The sequence below is a fragment of the Centroberyx gerrardi genome, chromosome 1 (genome assembly GCF_048128805.1).
Source record: "Centroberyx gerrardi isolate f3 chromosome 1, fCenGer3.hap1.cur.20231027, whole genome shotgun sequence".
Taxonomy (NCBI): domain Eukaryota; kingdom Metazoa; phylum Chordata; class Actinopteri; order Beryciformes; family Berycidae; genus Centroberyx; species Centroberyx gerrardi.
In genome coordinates, this window is record NC_135997.1 from 24,999,343 (window position 1) to 25,017,736 (window position 18,394).

The 18,394-nt window shown below is 39.0% G+C and overlaps 2 protein-coding genes across 2 annotated transcripts in view; one reads left to right on the forward strand and one right to left on the reverse strand.

Annotated features, from left to right (window-relative positions):
* Positions 1–30: 30 nt before the first annotated feature.
* Positions 31–9,814, reverse strand: rec114 (REC114 meiotic recombination protein). The gene is made up of 6 exons (XM_071894339.2): positions 9,731–9,814; positions 6,299–6,388; positions 2,904–2,987; positions 2,172–2,345; positions 740–805; positions 31–195 (listed from the first exon to the last, which is right to left on the reverse strand). The coding sequence occupies exons 1-6, from the start codon at positions 9,812–9,814 to the stop codon at positions 31–33; spliced, it is 663 nt and encodes a 220-aa protein (XP_071750440.1).
* Positions 9,815–15,749: 5,935 nt separating this feature from the next.
* The window catches only part of hcn4 (hyperpolarization activated cyclic nucleotide-gated potassium channel 4), a 74,909-nt gene continuing 72,264 nt past the window's right edge, over positions 15,750–18,394 (forward strand). The window contains exon 1 of the mRNA XM_071894300.1: positions 15,750–16,435. Within this exon, the coding sequence (XP_071750401.1) occupies positions 15,750–16,435 (686 nt within the window). The remainder of the gene's footprint in view (positions 16,436–18,394) is intronic.

Genomic DNA, 18,394 nt, shown 5'->3' on the forward strand with positions numbered 1-18,394 from the left:
CTTTCTTCCTCCAGCTGTTGTTGAGATTCCTCAGTCCTGAAGCAGTTTCTTCAGCTCCTCCTCCACCTCCTCCACAAAGGCAGGGAAGCTGGGATCCAGCAGGCAAACACGCAGGAACGGCTCCAGGTCGCCTTGTGGCAAAGAACAGTGCCGGTACACCAGAGGCAGAGACACACCACGCTCTCCCAAGAAGTGCTGTGGAGGGATAGCATGCCAAGAATATTTCAGTCAAACTAAATTAAAGAAGCAGATATTTGAGTAGTTAAGAGTTCACAGTTCAATTAAGTAAATTAACCAATCAGCCTGCAACCCATAAAAATCTATATTTAATTTTGGTTTATTTGCACAAAGATAGAACATAAAAAGTGCTAAAAACACAGAAAATGTCAAAAAAACACAGAAGAAACAAAATTACTAGTTTGTGCAGGGGAGCCAACAAAAAAAAAACTTAAGGGGGGTTATATAAACATTTCAACTCAAACAAAAGAAACATCATCATCATAAACATCAGTTGAGGAGAATCAGACACTTTGTGTTCCTTGGTTGAACTTTGAGAAATTAATTTGCGGAGTCACTAGTATACTGACTCACTTGTCAACTTATATTTTTAGTGAGTGTGCCAAAAACGACAGACATTCAATGTTGAAGGCATCATGTTGCACAGTCTTATTTGATTTTGCTATTGTCTTAGGATTGTAAGACCTACTGCTTACTGCATCTCATTTTTAACAATCAATACCTGGGTAAGACGCTTGATGGGCAGTGATCCTTGGACAACCTCTGGCTCAACTCCCACAGCCTCTCCCTGCCCAGTCTACGGACACAAGGTTACACAAGAACGGAGGAACAAGACTTGATAAACAAGGCATGACACCAGAGGGTTAAAAGACAAATCAATCTCTTCATTACTAATTGAAAGATATCCACCCGTCAAAGGCCTTTCATCTTCACTGTGAACTCATTCGGTGTGCCTGTTTGCTAAAGGTCACGCATTCGATCCCATGGTAGTCGATGTCCATCCCTCTTGAACTGCTCTTAAGCAAGACACTGCACCCATTCTTGCTCCATGGGTGCTGCTCTTGGCTGTCCCTGTGATCTCACCCCTTTGGTTAAATGTACTGAAGCCTGGAGAACTGCATGTGTGTTTTATTCAGAACTCAATTCCTAATTGTACAGACTGTGTGTGAATTGTCAACCAAGGCTCTGAATTCCTAAAATAAATGCAATACAATACGACCATTGACATGAAGCTCATTCGAATGCTAAAGCACAAAAAATCTTTCCATCTTCCACAGTGTCAGTAGCCTCGGGTTGTATGCTTTGATGACATCACAAATAATGAAAAAAGGAAGGCTTTTTGTTTGTGGTGGTTTCTAGCTTTGGGAGGAAGTTGTTCATGTTTATATATAACTACTGGACTGTTTCAGGAAATATAAATAATATTCGTCAGTGGATTGAGCGGTGCTCAACTTTGATGGCTATATTTATTAATTTTTTTATGTCTTTTTTTTTATTAATTTCTGTATTATTCAAAATTTCTGTGTGTGGGGTGGGGTTGGGTGGGGTAACAAATCACATGATACTTCACTGTATCTTACACCATATATCATGTTGTGACTGGTTGTGTAGTCCATCTCAACCCAGCTCGTTGTGGTGTCCCCCTGTAAGAATCTAAATAGCACCATCTAGTGGAGGACAATATGAGTATTGTAGATGAGCCAGCTACAGCACTGTAACTGATATTTATGATGATTTACATTTATTATGGAATTTATGATGATACATATAATAATAATTAAACAATGACAAATTAATGACTTCGATTGTGTTATTTTATATTATCCCATATATATATTTTTTTGTTTATTTTACAATTTAAAACATTCTGTAGGATGAATGCTTTCATTGTATGATCAAATGTCTCATTTACATCAAAGGATTTCAGCTAAGCCAGGAAGAGAAAAACATTGTTTTCTTGAGTTAAACAGCTAGGTCATTGACATTTGGGTGATTTCTATAGGCAACATTTGGAAAATATGATAAATTAAATAATGATTTTGTAACACAATCTCTAAATCACATAATAACCACAATAATTTGAGTTTGTGCCTCAGTGCAGGTTATAAATTATAGAAATATTATTTTATTTACTGAATTGTAAAGTGGGTTACCTGCATCGCTGGTGCAGTGATCTCAGTCGGGGGCTGATTAGGGGGTGGTGTGGTGTCATCCTGATTGGTGACAGGCAGGTACTCCATCAGTTTGACTACGGCACTTGAACACTCCTTAAGGGCCTCTGCCCTGCTGCTCCCACCAAACTGCATCCTCATCATGCGGCTCTCTCCCTGCAGAAACCCCCGAATGCATTTAATTTGTGTTTGTCGTTCCCATCTGTCCCAACATAGACCGTTCTGCAGGTTATGTATTGTCTTTGTATAATTAGCATCTCATTAAGATCAAATAAAGTAGTTCAGGTATGCCAGGGAGACAATTGAGGCACTTCAATTCATTTGTAAGCCAAGCTCTAGCCTAATCCTTTAATTAAACAGCTACATCATAGATCCTATCTGGGTGATTTAGCACAACACATTATAAAACCATGATATGGGTAAGTAATCATGATCTATAGAATCCAAGCGTGATATCACGTTGTACTCTGAATTCCATAAGAGTTGGATTTATCAAAATGTACACATATTTAGTGTTTTTCTTTTATGATGTGCTTCAACTCCAAGTGACAGGATATAGCAGAAAAATTAGAGACCTATCATTATAATAAACCCACTGGAGTATTATTAGTTTTGCTTATGAATTTGTTATAACGTGACAAGAATTAAGGCACTGGGGCAGAAACCTGGGAAAATATTACACATAGTAGAATTGCGATGCACCTCAAAACTCACCTTCACAGTGAATCGAAAAATCAGGTTATCTGATTTCTGGTGTACTTTGAGGAAATCGGAGGCACCGAGTAAAGAGATTCCATCCTGAGGAAATACAACAGAATAAACCTCATCAGCAGTCAGGGGAGGAAACTGTTAAGAAACTGTTTCTGATGGACTCCAAATTAATCAGCCATTTCACTATTTTGCCAGCCAGATACGATTTTCAAAAAGAAAAAATGGCTGGTAGAGTAGACAAACATTTCAGCCAAGTCAAAATTCAGTCAAAATTTTCCAGCACTTCGCTGATGATTGGTGGTAATTTCCACCCACCCAAGTCAGCAAGCAAACAACATGTCTAGTAGAAACAGCTTGATTTTCATTTAAGAAAATTACAAAGAATTTCAAAAGAACAAAAGAGTCTGCTCCGGTCTTATCAAGCTGATTGGAAAAAAAAAAGATAAAGTTACATAAAACTGTCTGCAGGGGTCTCTATTTACTCAGTAACCTCAGAGCCTCAGCACTGAGGCTAATGATAAGCATTTACACACATGCAAGCACACACACACATACAAACATATATACGAATACACACACTTACACAAATAATATTGTGTAATCGTGATGTGTTTGTTCTGCTTGCCCTTTAATGCTCTGTAAAGCACTTTGTGATGTGCCGGTTTTGTTAAATGTGCTTTATAAATACATTCGTCTTGACTTGAGACATTTCTTTGACTGTAATACATAAAACTGTATTAATGAAGCAAGGCAAACTTTCAGACAAAATGAACACAGGTTTGCAAGTTTTTTAGTAATGACAAGTTTATTTTCTGTATTTGTTTTCAATGGGACATTCAAATACTTTTACCAGTATTTTCTATTTATATTAATGAGGCTATGTGAGTTGCACTGAAAATGTACTGTACATGTTTACATTGTGGTAAATATTCATCAGGTAAGGAACTACATTGTTGGGTATGACTTTGCAATCAAATATGCAGGCCTAGTAGACCAAGTGTACTGTTTGTTAGAATACAAAAAATAGCAGGGTCAATGTCAATGAATGCAAATGATGATATTTACTTGTTACCAAAAAAATAGGCATTTTCAAATGACTGATGTTCCATTGTTGGCAGATGCCTCTAAATCAGGAGTACCCATATCCCGCGCAGAGCACTTGTAGATCCTCAGTAACCCCTTGATTCCCTCTAATACTGTGAAATGCAGTTGTGTTCAAAGAAAATTCCAGAAGTCTCCTTCAGTCCTTATCGTGTAGCCTATAGGCCTAAGCTCTCAGTATTGAAAGTTTCTGAGCATTCACAGCACCAATCTATAATAGACCGGTCTATCATCCCCGGTGAAAGCTCTCTGCGGTCTGACCTGAATATCTGTCTGGCTGGGCACCCTGGCACGGCAAGATAGCTGTGTCTCCTGTCACAGTTCCATTAATGAGACATTGAGTAGTCCCTCGTATTTCTGTTGTCTGCAGGGCAGGAAACTAACTTTTTTGTCTACAGGCCACAGTGGCTCATAGGCTCCAAATTCAACTGCTACTTTGACTATTTTACCACCTCGACCAGATTTTTACAATAGAAACAAACCTCCAAATGACGGCTGGTTACCTGCTGAAACGCCTAGGAGAAGAGACAGACTTACAAGCCACAGTCAAGATTTACCATCATTTTGGCTGGTAGCTAATGCTACAGTAATTTCTTGCCTTGATTGTCCACAAACTGGTGTTGGCCTACTTGTAGAGTTTAGATGTATAAGTCACTCTGCTGTGCCAAGGCTGGCAACAAACCAATGTACGAATAGGACAACAAATGTCAAGACCATGATCCATGAGGCATATAAAATAGAGCTTGACTCGAGGCATGAAAATTCATGCCCAACCTGACCATAACCTAAAATGTTTCTATCCAAATCTGAACCAAGCCTGAGGGCTTTTCAGCTTTTTGTGAGCCCAAACCTGACTGAAGCCCAAAACTTTGGCAGTAGCAGTATTTTTTTACTGTGATTTTGAACCTGTACCCAAGAAATTCTGAGAGAAATCTGGCTTGACCCTACCAAAACCATCCAGTCAGGTCCCATCAGATTTGGGCAGAAATGTCAAGCTCTTCTGCAGAATATTTCATATGGCCTTCACAGAACCCTTTTATCTGGGGAGCAAAGTTTTGTCACTGATTTACATCCCACAAAATCTGCTGAGAGGAATGGTGCACTTTTCCATCAGCTATCTTGTGAATGGTTCTATTTTTACATTCTTTTTTCATTCAAAAATAGGCTTACTATATGCTACCGTCTTCCCATTAGCATATTTTGTTGTTCATTTTTTTATATTCAGAGACAACAAAGCACAAAAATAAACAGAAAAGCTAGTAATTAATGGTGCATTATACAGATACTCTCTCTTTGAAGAGACTAGTGGAGTAGTGACGTCCCGCAAAGGAATATCATGTTTGGACCCAGCATTAGTTATAATTAATATAATTCATATTCAATTGTTCCTCCCTGATGGTAAAACTGTGACACACTACAAACTAGCAAAGTCGATGCATGTCATTTTCAGCTGCAGCCTTAAATCATTTTAACAATTCCCTTACAGCCACAAAACATTTAGATTTACAAGGCTTCAGGAAAAGCTACTCTGCAACACTTATGCACCCCGATGTTTATGCAATGACCCCCGATACAGTCTAGAGTAGAAATGTCAAGATCCTATCAGTTGGAAGTCTGTATGTGAATATCAAACTGAATTGATGTACCCTGCACAAAAACTACTGCCAGACCAATTTGAAACTGCCTTGTTCTTGTGCAGAAGTGAGGCCTTTTTCATCTGATATAAACCCAATTCATCGTCTAAATGTAAACATAGGGATACTCATATCAAAGAAATTCAAAACTTTCCCTTTCATTTTTAAACAGATTGACTACTGATAAAAGTACTGAAAGTAGCCTATGTGACAGCAAAACACGAGGCTTAAATCTATCTTGAAGTGGAAGAAAGTTTGTTTGGAATTAGATTTGCATTTTCTGTCAAGACTGGAATAACCTTGGCTCCGTGTATTTTAAGTTATGATGTGTGAAGCCTAGATAATTGTTGATCTATAAGTACTAATTTTTGAGAATACATATGTTCACCCATAACAGAAGCACTCTGTTAAATGAACCAAGCAAACAAATAAACCCTTGATGGGGTTTTAATGTTGAATGGAATGAAATTATAAGATGATGGTGCCATAATCAGTAAAGTGCCAATGTGACATAGAGACTAAGGGTAAAACTTTAAGTTCAATGCAACGGTCCACGGAACTTTATGGATTTCCCTTGCTTAACAAATCAAACTTGACCTATATGGATTACAATTCATTCTGGAAAAACAAAAAGTAGAAGAGAAAACAACTGTGTCATCTTACCAAGCACTCCTGTCCTTGAGATACCATCAAGAGTCCAGATTCCACAATTGTGAGGACAATTTCAGGTTTACTGTCATCTGCCTCAATCACCTAGTGAAAATAGTGGATAATATTAGATAGTGCAATGTTGTACAATATTAAGCCTATTGTTTTCCTGGTCCACTCATTCAGAAGTTCTGGCTAGACATTTTAGAAGGGTTTTTGTTTGAATTGGTGTGTGGATGTCATATGGCCCAACAATTAAGATAAATCTGGTAATTCATGAGCTTGAAATTATAAGGTTCTATCTGGAGTGCACTTCTGAGATACCATATTTCCTCTAATATTGGCCCGGGCCTTTATTTACCTCAACTGCAGAGGGTACCAGGCCTTTATTGGAAGCAGGCTTATATTAGAGACAGGCCTTTATTTCTAATTCCCTCTGTTTGATAAGTATATTTGCTCCTATTTTAGTACGAAGCCTCCTTGTTTTCTGATCTGCTTCTGTTACGGTACGTTAGGTAGACGTTTTTTTGTTACTGCAATGCATTACGATAATTACGGTAATCGATGACGGCATGCTCCAGAGACTTCCGCCGGCCGAGCCGTCTTGGGGCACTTGTACGTTACTACAAACTACAGTTACAAACAGGCACCAGGAGTTTACCGGTATCCACCGTTGTTTGCATGTAAGCTGAAGCTAACTGAAGCTAACTGAACCTGGGCACCGATGTGTTCGCGGTGATCCGGCCGAGATTTCGGCGGGGGTCCGGGGCTTGGATCGGGAGGATCAATGCGGGCCGTGGGCGCGGTGGAGAGGCAGCGGCGGAGAGAGGAGACAGACACGGTCCAGCCATGTACTAGGTTTTGACCTAGTTTTTTCCCCCGGACTGTATTTGAGGCCGGCCTTTATTTGTTCGTGTCGACCACGGCCCCGGCCATTATCGGAGACCCGGCTTTTAATTGACTACAGGCCACTATTAGAGGAAATACGGTATACAAATATACAATATACAAATATACAAATATTTGACACACCAGCTGGCAAACTGTTATGTACTTTCTAGCTTTTTAAACATTTAACTCCAAAAGCTTGTTAAAAAAAACATACCACCACACACTACACACAAGCATGAAGTACCACACAGATCACTAATGTCTGGATACCTTAATTTTGATTAAGAAAAAAAAAAAAAAAACCCACATAATTCCAAGTTTACAAACCCACTTGGACTCAGTTCAACACCCTTTTTATTTGTGAAACAAAGCTTACCCACCTTTTAACCTGATATATCTTTATGATGTAAAGCAGGCTACATTATCAGTATAAGTAGTATCAGACTGAAAAAAAAAAAAAAAAATGTAGTATCAGACTGAAGTAAATTACATGAAAATAGGGTTTTCAAGAAAACTTTGAAATTAATAGTATTCTGAAAATGTACATTTTTGTCAGTTTTTATAATGGTGGTTGTCCACTTTATGGTGATCACAAACTGGTGTGTAGCCCACAGTTTACCCACCTTTTCATTTTCCACTACATGTCTGTCTGGAACAAGTAGCTGATAATTTTAATAGCCTTGTCTTCCTTCTAGAAATTTGCATCAGTAGCTTTCCTCAAATCCCCCTTCAGAAGTTGGCTCCCTCACTCACCAGAAGCAGAGCTTACAAATTCCCAAAGCACATACTGACAGATACAAAAGGTCCTCTATTCATTTTCTTGCAGGCCTGGTGAATGCAGAGCTCCAGGATCCTTTGTTCCTACTATTGATATATGTTTATCCTTTCATATTACTTTGGCTACTGTTGGATTTTGTAAATAGCTACAGATGGAAATCTGGTTTTGTTCCTTTAAGTGACCTGTGAGTATTAAGCTTGAAGTTGAAATCAGTACGATTGTTTTGATTAAGCTAATGATGGACTTTGTAAACACTTGAATTTTTAAACTGCCATGTGAGTACTAAAAATTAATTTGAAGTAGGGCTGGGAATCACCAGAGGGTGATGGCAATATTTGCACATTTGCTTGGTCATTGTTAGCACTGTAATGAAATTGGCCTTAAGCATTTAGGTGTAAAAGCTCAAACAAACATCCTATTATTCAACAGGAAACATCTCCAATGTCTTGTCAATGCAACAGCTCCACATTTTGTTTTCTTGAGCCTTCGATCTCTCATTCCTGGATTTAGGCCTAGTTGTTTGCGTTAACAAATATGGTTGAACTGTTAAGAAGATAATGGAAAGCTGATATGTGACACTGCATATGAAGTTATATTTGATGTTGTATATGAAGGGTTCTGCTCAATTCATGTACTGGAATAGCTGCATCCTAAAACTTTTCACTTCAACTTCTTTCCTCACTTCACTTATCACTCAACTCTAGCTAGGAAAGAATTTGGAGTACACACAGAAAAATAAAGGTGCGAACTGGAACTGAACATGGTTCTTCAGAGTGATGCCATAGAGGAACCAATTCTGGTTCCACAAAGAAGAGAACCATTTCTGCACCATTTCTTGCTTAGACACCTGCATTGTGTTTTTGTTTATCTGCCCTTGTATAACCTCATTTGCAATTGCACAATATATTCTGTACTGTGGAGGGGTTTTGTTATTTTCCACATTTATGCCATCACCCACCATCCAATAACTAAGAATTAAGAACCTTTAATATCCCAATAGGAGGAACTAACCTTTAATATCCCAATAGGAGGAACTAACTTTCACCAGCCAAATGTCAGACTTACCAAGCACAATATGGTTCTTCGGGATATTAAAAGGTTCTTGGAAGGTTCTTTATGGAACCAGAAATGGTTCTTCTATGGCATCACTCCAAAGAACCATTTTCAGTTCCAGTTGGCACCTTTATTTTTCTGTGTGTATAGGCCTAATGTGTTATACCACAAATGTGATTACCGTACTTTTACAGTAAACTAACTGAACATTTCTTTATTTGTGCTGTATCTGTGCTGTTGTTCTGTTATTCATTGAAGAGCCAGTTACATGTTACCTTAGAACATTTGGTCTATTCTTGGCACCTGTCAATTGTGCAATTTACTTGGTATCCATGGTATCCATGGTATCAGTAGTATAGACATATCCAGATATTTTAATGTTTTAATATGTCTCCTATTAAAAACTGTATCAATAACATTCAACTTAGGATCTTGGTTGGAAAGAGGACATAACTTTGAGCGGGGGAGATTGATTTCTGGACTGGGACACAACAAGTGTGTAAACAGTAATGCTATGATTAATACTCATGCAATGATAGCAGCTACAGCTGTGTTGCCCAACTCAAGGTTAGCTACATTATGACTCGGGGCAAGGAACTAACTTTCACCAGCCAAATGTCAAACTTACCAAGCACAGCTGTCTGAGACACTTCGTGATTCCCCTGGGCTAATGTGACGCTAGGGGGAGTTAAACTAATATGAGCTAGCAAGACCAGTTCAATTACCTTCCACGGTTTGCCCCCTCCCTCTGAGGAGCCTGGAGCGAAACGTCCAAACCGTTTCAACTTCCACGTTAGACTGGTACCCATTTTCAGTAACCTGGTTATTTATCGATATCGTTTTGGTATACCAACATGAGGTATTGATACCAACACCTGGGCCGATGTTCGCGTCTAGAGTAGACGAACGTGCCTGACGAATCTGCGCGAGAGGAGTGCGCGCTGGTATGTCATAAATATCCTAGCAACCGACATTAGGTTATACTCCACGCATGGCACGCATACGCTAACGCAAGAGTGTTGTGGATTTGTAGAAACGCTTTTATTCTGGAAAAAAAATCATTATTCTCATTCAGGCAGGCAGAACCCAAACGTTTATTCAACAATGGCGCTTTCAGCTTTCTTCTACTTGAAAACACCAGAGAGACACTTCGAAAGACGGGCTAACTAGAATCGTACAGGGTTCTTTGACTTGTCCTCATAGGAGAACACTTAATTTCTGGCTCTAGGTGGAACCCTTTTTGAAGAATAGACTTAGAACCATCTCAGACAGATTCATCCAGAACCCTTACTAAATTGTTCAACTTAGAACTCACAGAGGTTGGTATTGGAACCCTCTAAGAAGGGTTCAGCAAAGAACCCTCACGTTCTTGAGGTTCTATCAAGAACCATCCCCCAGGGTTCACAGAACCCCAGGGGTTTAGACCTTAAACCATCCACTCAGTTCTGCACAGAACACTTGTTTCTGGAGTTCCACTTGGAACCTTTCAGGGAGATTTCAGATTCCTTTAATATTCTCAAAGTTCCTCTTAGAACTGTTCCAGGGGTTCTACATATCCTTCTACATCCTTTTATTTTTTACGAGTTCCTCTTTGAACCTATATATGGGGTCCTATCAAGTTTTTACATAATCTATGAAGCAATTACCAATAATACAGTCAAAAACAATTTTATTGAGACATCTGTTTTATTATCAACTCTGAGCAATAACAAACAAGGTGGGGAGATTCTCTGAAGATGAGCCAACTGGATCAGATATGCAAATTCCTGTCCACAATGACAGTAAACATCTGGTTTCATTTGTACTCCAGCTGTGAGTCTCATCCATATCCAACCGATGGTAGAGATTTTTGCCTGTAGCATGACAGTGTTTGCTTCCTCAGCTCAAATCAAATTAAATCAAGACTGCGCACAATTTCTCTTTCCGGTTGGAGACGTAATGTTTTGGGAGGAATGTAGATTATGTGGCTTGGAGAAACATTTGCATTTACACTTGGCCAACATTTGCATTTACACCCAGATTTTTATGTGGATAAATGCAATTGGATTGCTGTCCGATCAGGACGCATTTTAATGCCAAGTGTACATGGAGTCCAACTGTTCAGAGGCTTGGCACATCAGATTCTCTTCATCAGGTAACTTTATACCCTTTAGTGGCAAAGAGCGAAAAAGATGGTTAGTGGCTGCACAGGTCTCCTTAGCACACCAGGTGAAGTTTTAACTAAGCTCCTAACAGTATAAAGAAATAAAAAGAGGCTTAACGTGAATAGTAAAAGAATGTGCACATTATGCTGCATAGTGACAGCAGACTAGACTCAAACCAAAAAAAAAAATGAATTAACTGTGCAACAATTCCTATAAACCGGATTCATATTTGGATAGTCCAGCTAAACCCGACGCAAGTCCATACCTCTGACACAATTGCAGCTAAACCTGATACAACTCCATCTACCTGACAAAGTATCTATGAATTTGTGACTCGTGGGGGGCCATGACCAGCTGCCAAATATGGTTGCTCTCGGACTTACAGTTTCTGAGCTGCAGACACTTTTAGCAGAAAAAAAGAAAAAGAAAGAAAGAATTCCAGTACACTTCTGTCTGACAAAGAACCCTCGAGGAACCGTTTCAATAAAAAAGGATGCTTCAGAGTTAAATGGCTCTAGATCCTTACCCCTTCGCGAAGAACTTGAAACCCTGATTTCTTAGTTAACAAACAGTTGTTTTGTGACTTTGTTAGTTAAACCAACTAACCAGCAAGCTTATTTAGTGAAGTAATGTTAACATGCTAATCGCCACAACTAGCTACTTGCTACGTAACATTATACTCGACCAGATAGGCTATGTCACTAACAACACTTGTATTTTGTTATAGATGTCATTGTAACTCAGAAGAAGTGATCACAGACTGAGTCAGATGATGGAAAGTCAGCTAACAATGGCAATGGTAAGAGCCTAGTCTTGCATCTGGGTTGCTAACCCACTCCATTTCTATCTACCCAGTGTCTCTTTTCACACACACAACTAATAATATAATATCAACAACAGATGTGTTTTTATGTTGTGTTCAACATGGCAGGTGACATGGACACTGAACTTTCACACTAACTGGGGATTAATAATGGGATTAATGGGGATTACAACATAGGCCTTCAGACATTCTGAGTTTATCTAATTGGTTTTGAAAAGGTTTTGTAAACCTAAGGGTTGTAGTATTTCCTCAACCCATAGAGGAGCATGGAATCCTTCAGTTGAAGTTAACACATGAAAATCACCAGAATTGGAGTTAACATCAGCAGAAACTAGAGCATGAGTTGTAACTCCCACATCTGTTCCCACATCTGTTCAGAAAGTACACAATTACATCACAATTTCAGGCAGAGATTTGAACCACTAGGGAGCAACAATCTGTGATTTTCTACAAAAATATGAAATAAATTAGTTAGGATTTTTAATAGGATTGTGTTTGACTGTGGCATGGACAAAGGCATTGATTTTCATCTGAAAAGAGGATTTCAGTGTGTACTGTGAAATTGTTGACTTAAAGTTTGTGCTTATGGGGAACAGCTAACTGGCTAGCATTGCTACCACTCACTTTGTGCTTGTTAGCAAATTATTTCTCACCATTTTCCAATATTTTGAAAGCAAAGCAAAACTATGTCAAATTAATTGCACAAATTGGTTACTTAGCTTTGGTTGACCTGCGGTCTAAAAGTACATGGTTTGGATGTTAATTTCTGAGTGGGGGAAGACCCCCACTTCTCCTTGTATCTATGATATTTCTCCAAGCTAGTCTTCTGATGAAATTTCTTCAAGATAGTCTTTCTATGAAGATCACTCGTAAAATTAGCGCTGATAATTTCCTATTATGTTTTGGCTTCCTTGCTTGCTAAGGAACTGGACTCGGAGACTATCACTTAGCCAGATATATAGCCTATGCCACACTGTGTCAGAATCCAGTAAGGAAGAATTAAGCTCCTTGCTGAGACAGTATTGAAATTCTTTAGAGAAAATCTGCATAGCTAAATTTTAAACTCGTATGCCCCAAATTTCCTCCCAGCCATTGTGAATAACTGATCAACCCACATAGGAAGGTAATGATGTTGCTGAAATTACTGCTGAGATTTTAACTGTTAGTGAAACTGTAGTTCATTTTTCCCACAAAGGGTGGGGTGAATTCAGCAAAGTGGGACATCATATAAAATGGGTTTTTGCATACTGTATATTTCTTTGTCTGGCAGCCTAAATAAAAATCAACATTACTGTTACTGACCAATAGCAGTAAAACTAGGCTATATGATCAAAATCACATGACATCTTTGGTGTGACTGAAGGGGGTGGAGCAAACTTCAGAAAGAAAGCTGACCCTCCAAAGTGCAAAGTAAGATGTGACATAACTGTTTTCTGTTTTCATGTTAAGGCTATAAAACTGTCATGTAGCCATGTGTATAACTATAACATAATAACATAACTCTCATGTAACTCTCTCTCTTGTCATAAAAGTGCATAAAGTGGTATCAAAAAATATGATATTATGTTTGATTTTTGTAATTCAGTCTTTTTTAGATTGTCCCACTTCATCAAATCTAGCTAGATAAAGTGGGACAGCATGTTAAAGTGGGACAGGAGCTAGGTCTAACTTAGCTAACAAAGTGGTTGTTGTTTACTATTTTGGTCAGGCTGAAATATATATTGATCTTGGACATAATCAGAAATAATGAGGTGATATTAAGGTGAAATCGTTATTGAAATTAAATGTAATAAAATGGTGTTGAAGTGAATGCTATTGAAGTGCAATCCTATTGAAAGTTAAATGAGATGTCACTGTAGTGAAATTGAATGAGATGTTGTACCTAATGTGTTCCTTCACCTAACAAAAGTGAGTTGTAGTTGTTTTTATTAAATAGGCAATATTTATCAATTTGATATAGTTAATATAGAAAAATAAAAGTGCATTAAAGTGTAATTGAGGTAGCTTACTTGGTAATAATTATGGTGTCCCACTTTATCTAACCTGCTGTCCCACTTTACCAAAACATTGAAAGAAATCTGGCTTTGGGCACTGCACACAATTGGGTGTGTCAGGCCTGCTGTGAATATGATAACAACATGGATCTTCTTATTCGGTTAGGAGGAAACATCTTGAGGAATTCAGAAATGTATCATATGTTGGGCTAGTATGGTAGAGGCTGATAGAGGTCACAGAAGTCAGAATTACGCAGTGTCCCACTTTCGCTGAATTCACCCTGCTAAATGTTTGATCACTTTTGAGTAGATGATGGAACATTTGTCTTTTGTCTATACTATTGCATCATATTACATTATCATGTATTTATATTTAAAGTTATTTGATGATCAAATGTAACTATGATATGAAATTACAAGACAATAAAAACAATAGATTCGCATGCAGAGGGTTCACACACTTTCCTTTTCCACTGTGTGACGTCATCACGAGTCCCAAATTCATCCATGATCTTCAAGTTTATATGCTCTAAATAAATTTTGAGTGGCCAAAATATTTTTGAATATACTTGCAGCATGTATGTTGCCAACAGCACATGGGAAGAAAATGTATTTCCTACAAATACATTTTTGGACAGTATTTAGCCTATGTAGGCTATATTTTGAAACATGTTTCAAAACCTTCTATATGTGAAAATGTGTTTTACGCAGTATATGGGTGATGTCTGTGTTCTAGCTCTAGCCTGTAGCCTATCTCATAATTACACCATGCTTCATCTTTAATAATGCTATCGTGATAACACTTTATTTAAATATTTTATTCAAAGGACCAAAAATATCGAAGAAGCTGGAGATTCATGTATTTATTTCTTTTTTTCACGCCATTTGAGAAGTAGCTAACTTACACTGTCCAGTAATTCTATATGGAAGCCTGTTTAATAGATTAATGGGAAAGCCACCTGACAAAATATATTGCAGTGCCTATTTTCCAGTGCGCAAATTACGCACTGGATCAGACTGACCATCGGGTAGGCTAATAGGCTGCTTTATTTTTCCAAGAGGAGCCCAGAGCCAGGCTTGAACAATAGGCTAGTATTGCCTACCTGTAGCCTTAACTTAAAAGGACAGGGGAGTGTTTTAAGAATGGGAAGAGCATACCCCTTTAACCAAGGTGGGCTGAGCTTATTTGCAGTTCTCGCTCCTATGGCAACCCAATAGATCAGCATCATGAATATTCACAATTCACCAAAACGCACCCGGACTATGGATCAGTGATGTCAGCGATCCTTGGAATGCTATACTGTATTTTGCATGATTGTGTCGCCTTGTTTGTTACTGACAGCTGGCAAGACATCTGGTGAGAAGAGCATCCTTCGCCGTGCATGACCTTTCCCTCGTCTCCATATCACCGTCCGTCGGCACGTCCCTCACATGTCATGCTAAGGTGACTTTCAAACAGTTTTTTCCACTTTTGCGCACAATGTCGGAACGGCACAAAGATGTACATCGGGGACGCAGTGGCCAACCGGACCGCCCAGGCTGTGCGTGAGGACATATGCAAACTGTCAGGTAGCCTAATTATGAAGAGGAGTATCTATCATCTATTTCAGTAAAGCCACGGCGGTCCATGTCATGTGTATCAGGCTTTCAGGGTTTCAGATTAGCTCCAGACTGATCGCTCTCACAAACAGATAGGGAGCGCTGAGCTGGTGGCAATAATCGTTACAATACAGCCTAACAATCTGGATTCATTGAATTTTTTCCACTGTGTCTCAATGTCATAATGGACAGGTTGCACTCCTCCATGCGTAAAAGGCTCTACAGTTTGCCACAGCACATTGGACAGAAAGCATCTATAATGGGCGAAGGAGAAGACGGAGACAAGGACACCCGGAGGAAGAGTATTAGGATGAAGCCTCTACCGTCACCGTCGCCGACCTCTGGGGGAAGCTGCAAAGGCATCGGGGAGACCAAAAGTGGGGAGTCGGTAATCATGGAGACCGACATCGGGAGACCGATGAAGACCAGCTCAAATGGAGATTGTCGGAGATTTCGAGGCAGTCTCTCGTCCATCACAAGTCGCCATGTGCACGACTCGGACTCAGCGGAGGAGAGGCGCCTCATCACCGAGGGGGATGTCACCCCGAGCGAGGAGAGTCCCCCCGGAGCCATCGGTGATGGGCCGCCGGATCAAGGTGCGCAAGGAGCCAGCGGTGGCGGTGGTACCCAAAATGGTTCCCCAGATCAGCAATCAGGGTTTATAAAGTTGGATGGCATTGATCAAATTCTGCCGGACGACGAGAGATTATATCAGGCTGGGTTCATACACAGACAGTTTGGAGCAATGCTTCAACCGGGGGTCAACAAGTTCTCCCTGAGGATGTTTGGAAGTGAAAAGGCGGTTGAACGGGAACAAGAGCGGGTTAAATCCGCTGGATTTTGGATAATTCACCCATACAGTGATTTCAGGTAAATTTAGACACTTTACACATGCACTCCAAACAACCAAGCATTTGGAATGAAGCGTCACCTCACTATTCACAGACGTTCACACAGGACTAGGTGTTTTTATTATCATTATTATAATTTTTTTTTTTTTAGGGCTTTCACCATCACATGAACAGCCTATTGACTGTTTTATGTAGCTCTACAGCACTTTCACCATCCATCAGCTTATGCTTTAACATTAAAAGATACAGTTTTGCAGAGCCTATAGCTTAATTGTAAAATCAATTAGCTGTACAAGTTTTAGAATATGCCTTACAACACTTTTACCAATCAGCCTATAACTTAATATCAAAAGATGGAATTTTGCAGAGACTATAGCATAATTGTAAAAGCAATTAGATTCACTAGTTTTAGAATATGCCCATATTACTCACTGGCCTGTAACACACTGTGTTGTGTGATGGAACAGCCGTAACACCAGGTTTGCTAATTATCTGGCTAACTTGGGCAAATTACATTGAAATACATACATAATTGAAACACTTTGGTGGTTTCTATCTTCTCCTTTTCATTTGAGAAAAATAGTGCTCAAGGGACGTCATTTATCATTGATCAATACTAGTGATGAGGCCTTGCTTGCATTAGCTTTAGAGGCCTGCATATTGATTTTCTTATTCTTTTCTGGTTTCATGCATGACATTTTGAATTGGAACAGTGTTAAGACATTTTATTTGAACTGCAAGACCATGATACCTCGCTAGACTACATTGTGAGTTATGAGGCTACATTAACAGTTCTGAAGCAATTTTGAAACGATGACCACATTTTATGTCTGCACTCTGCAGTGTTTTCTCTCTGTACTCCAGTGACAAACTGCATCCGCAAAACTGAATATTGCAAGTCCATTAGCACTCTTCTGTTGTCCTGCAGATTCCTTTCTATTGTTATTAATTAAGTAGTGCCCTTGAGTGTGTCATTGGCCATATGCATCTGATTCATGGCCACAGAGGTGGCTCTGAACTGCTAAGCAAGATGGGGTGTAAAGGCCTCCATCCTACCTTTAGGATGTTAGAATGGCTTTGATGCAGTGCTTTGAGACGATAGATGAAATTAAGTCTAACTGAAATGTATATTTACATGAGTACTGTACAGAACTTTTCATTCTCAAAAATTGTGTAAGAAAAGTGACAGTGAGCTGTTTGTATTTCTTCCTATTTCCAGCCAAATACAGTAATCCTGTGGGGTTTGAAGTATTATTATCATTATTTTTTATATTCTTATTGGATGATTTACATGATGCATCGAATATTGCACAATAACTATGCTACGTTTTAATAAGCCTAATACATACAGTGATTATTTTCATCATAAAGATATCTGATTGATATACTTAATTATTGATATAATTAATGATCAAGGGAGGCACAAATGCTTTTGATCGATTGTTTCAAGGAACAGGAGTGCTCCAACTGCTCACATAAGTTGCTCACTTCAACCTTGCCAGTCAAAGAAAATGTGAAAATTGAACTGTAGAATTCACTCGACCACTCCCTGGGTCCTTGTCTAATTCACACAATGAATTAGAGAATAATTAGGGCTATTATTATAAGTAGGTAATGAACCTTACCTTTTTTAATTGAGGACATTTTCCTCTAGTTTAATAATTCAGGCAAAACCATTGCACTACAAGCTGTTTCAGCCATGGCATTTAGTTCAGCACTGAAATTGCTACTATCTTGTCCTTTAAATCATGTGGAGTCGTTTGTGTTGTTGTAAAAGGATACAAAGCAGGATCCTCATTGTTACACAGATTTCTTCCTGTCCTTGACATCGAATGTTGTCTATCCTATCTGGTTTTTTATTGGCTGCCCTGGTGCAATGACATTATATAGAAACTATCACCTGCCACACAAGTGTGTTTTACTATAGCCTCAAGAACAAGGTGTCTGGCTTTGAGAGACAAATGAGTCCGGCACAGTG

What these genes read in the sequence shown, in the direction of transcription:
- rec114 (XM_071894339.2), bottom strand. Translation starts at nt 9,814, where the DNA reads ATGGGTACCAGTCTAACGTGGAAGTTGAAACGGTTTGGACGTTTCGCT. An exon ending in GAGGGGGCAAACCGTGGAAG is followed by an intron (nt 6,389 to 9,730) that starts GTAATTGAACTG and finishes TATTTTCACTAG; the next exon opens with GTGATTGAGGCAGATGACAG. An exon ending in TTTTTCGATTCACTGTGAAG is followed by an intron (nt 2,346 to 2,903) that starts GTGAGTTTTGAG and finishes GGGTTTCTGCAG; the next exon opens with GGAGAGAGCCGCATGATGAG.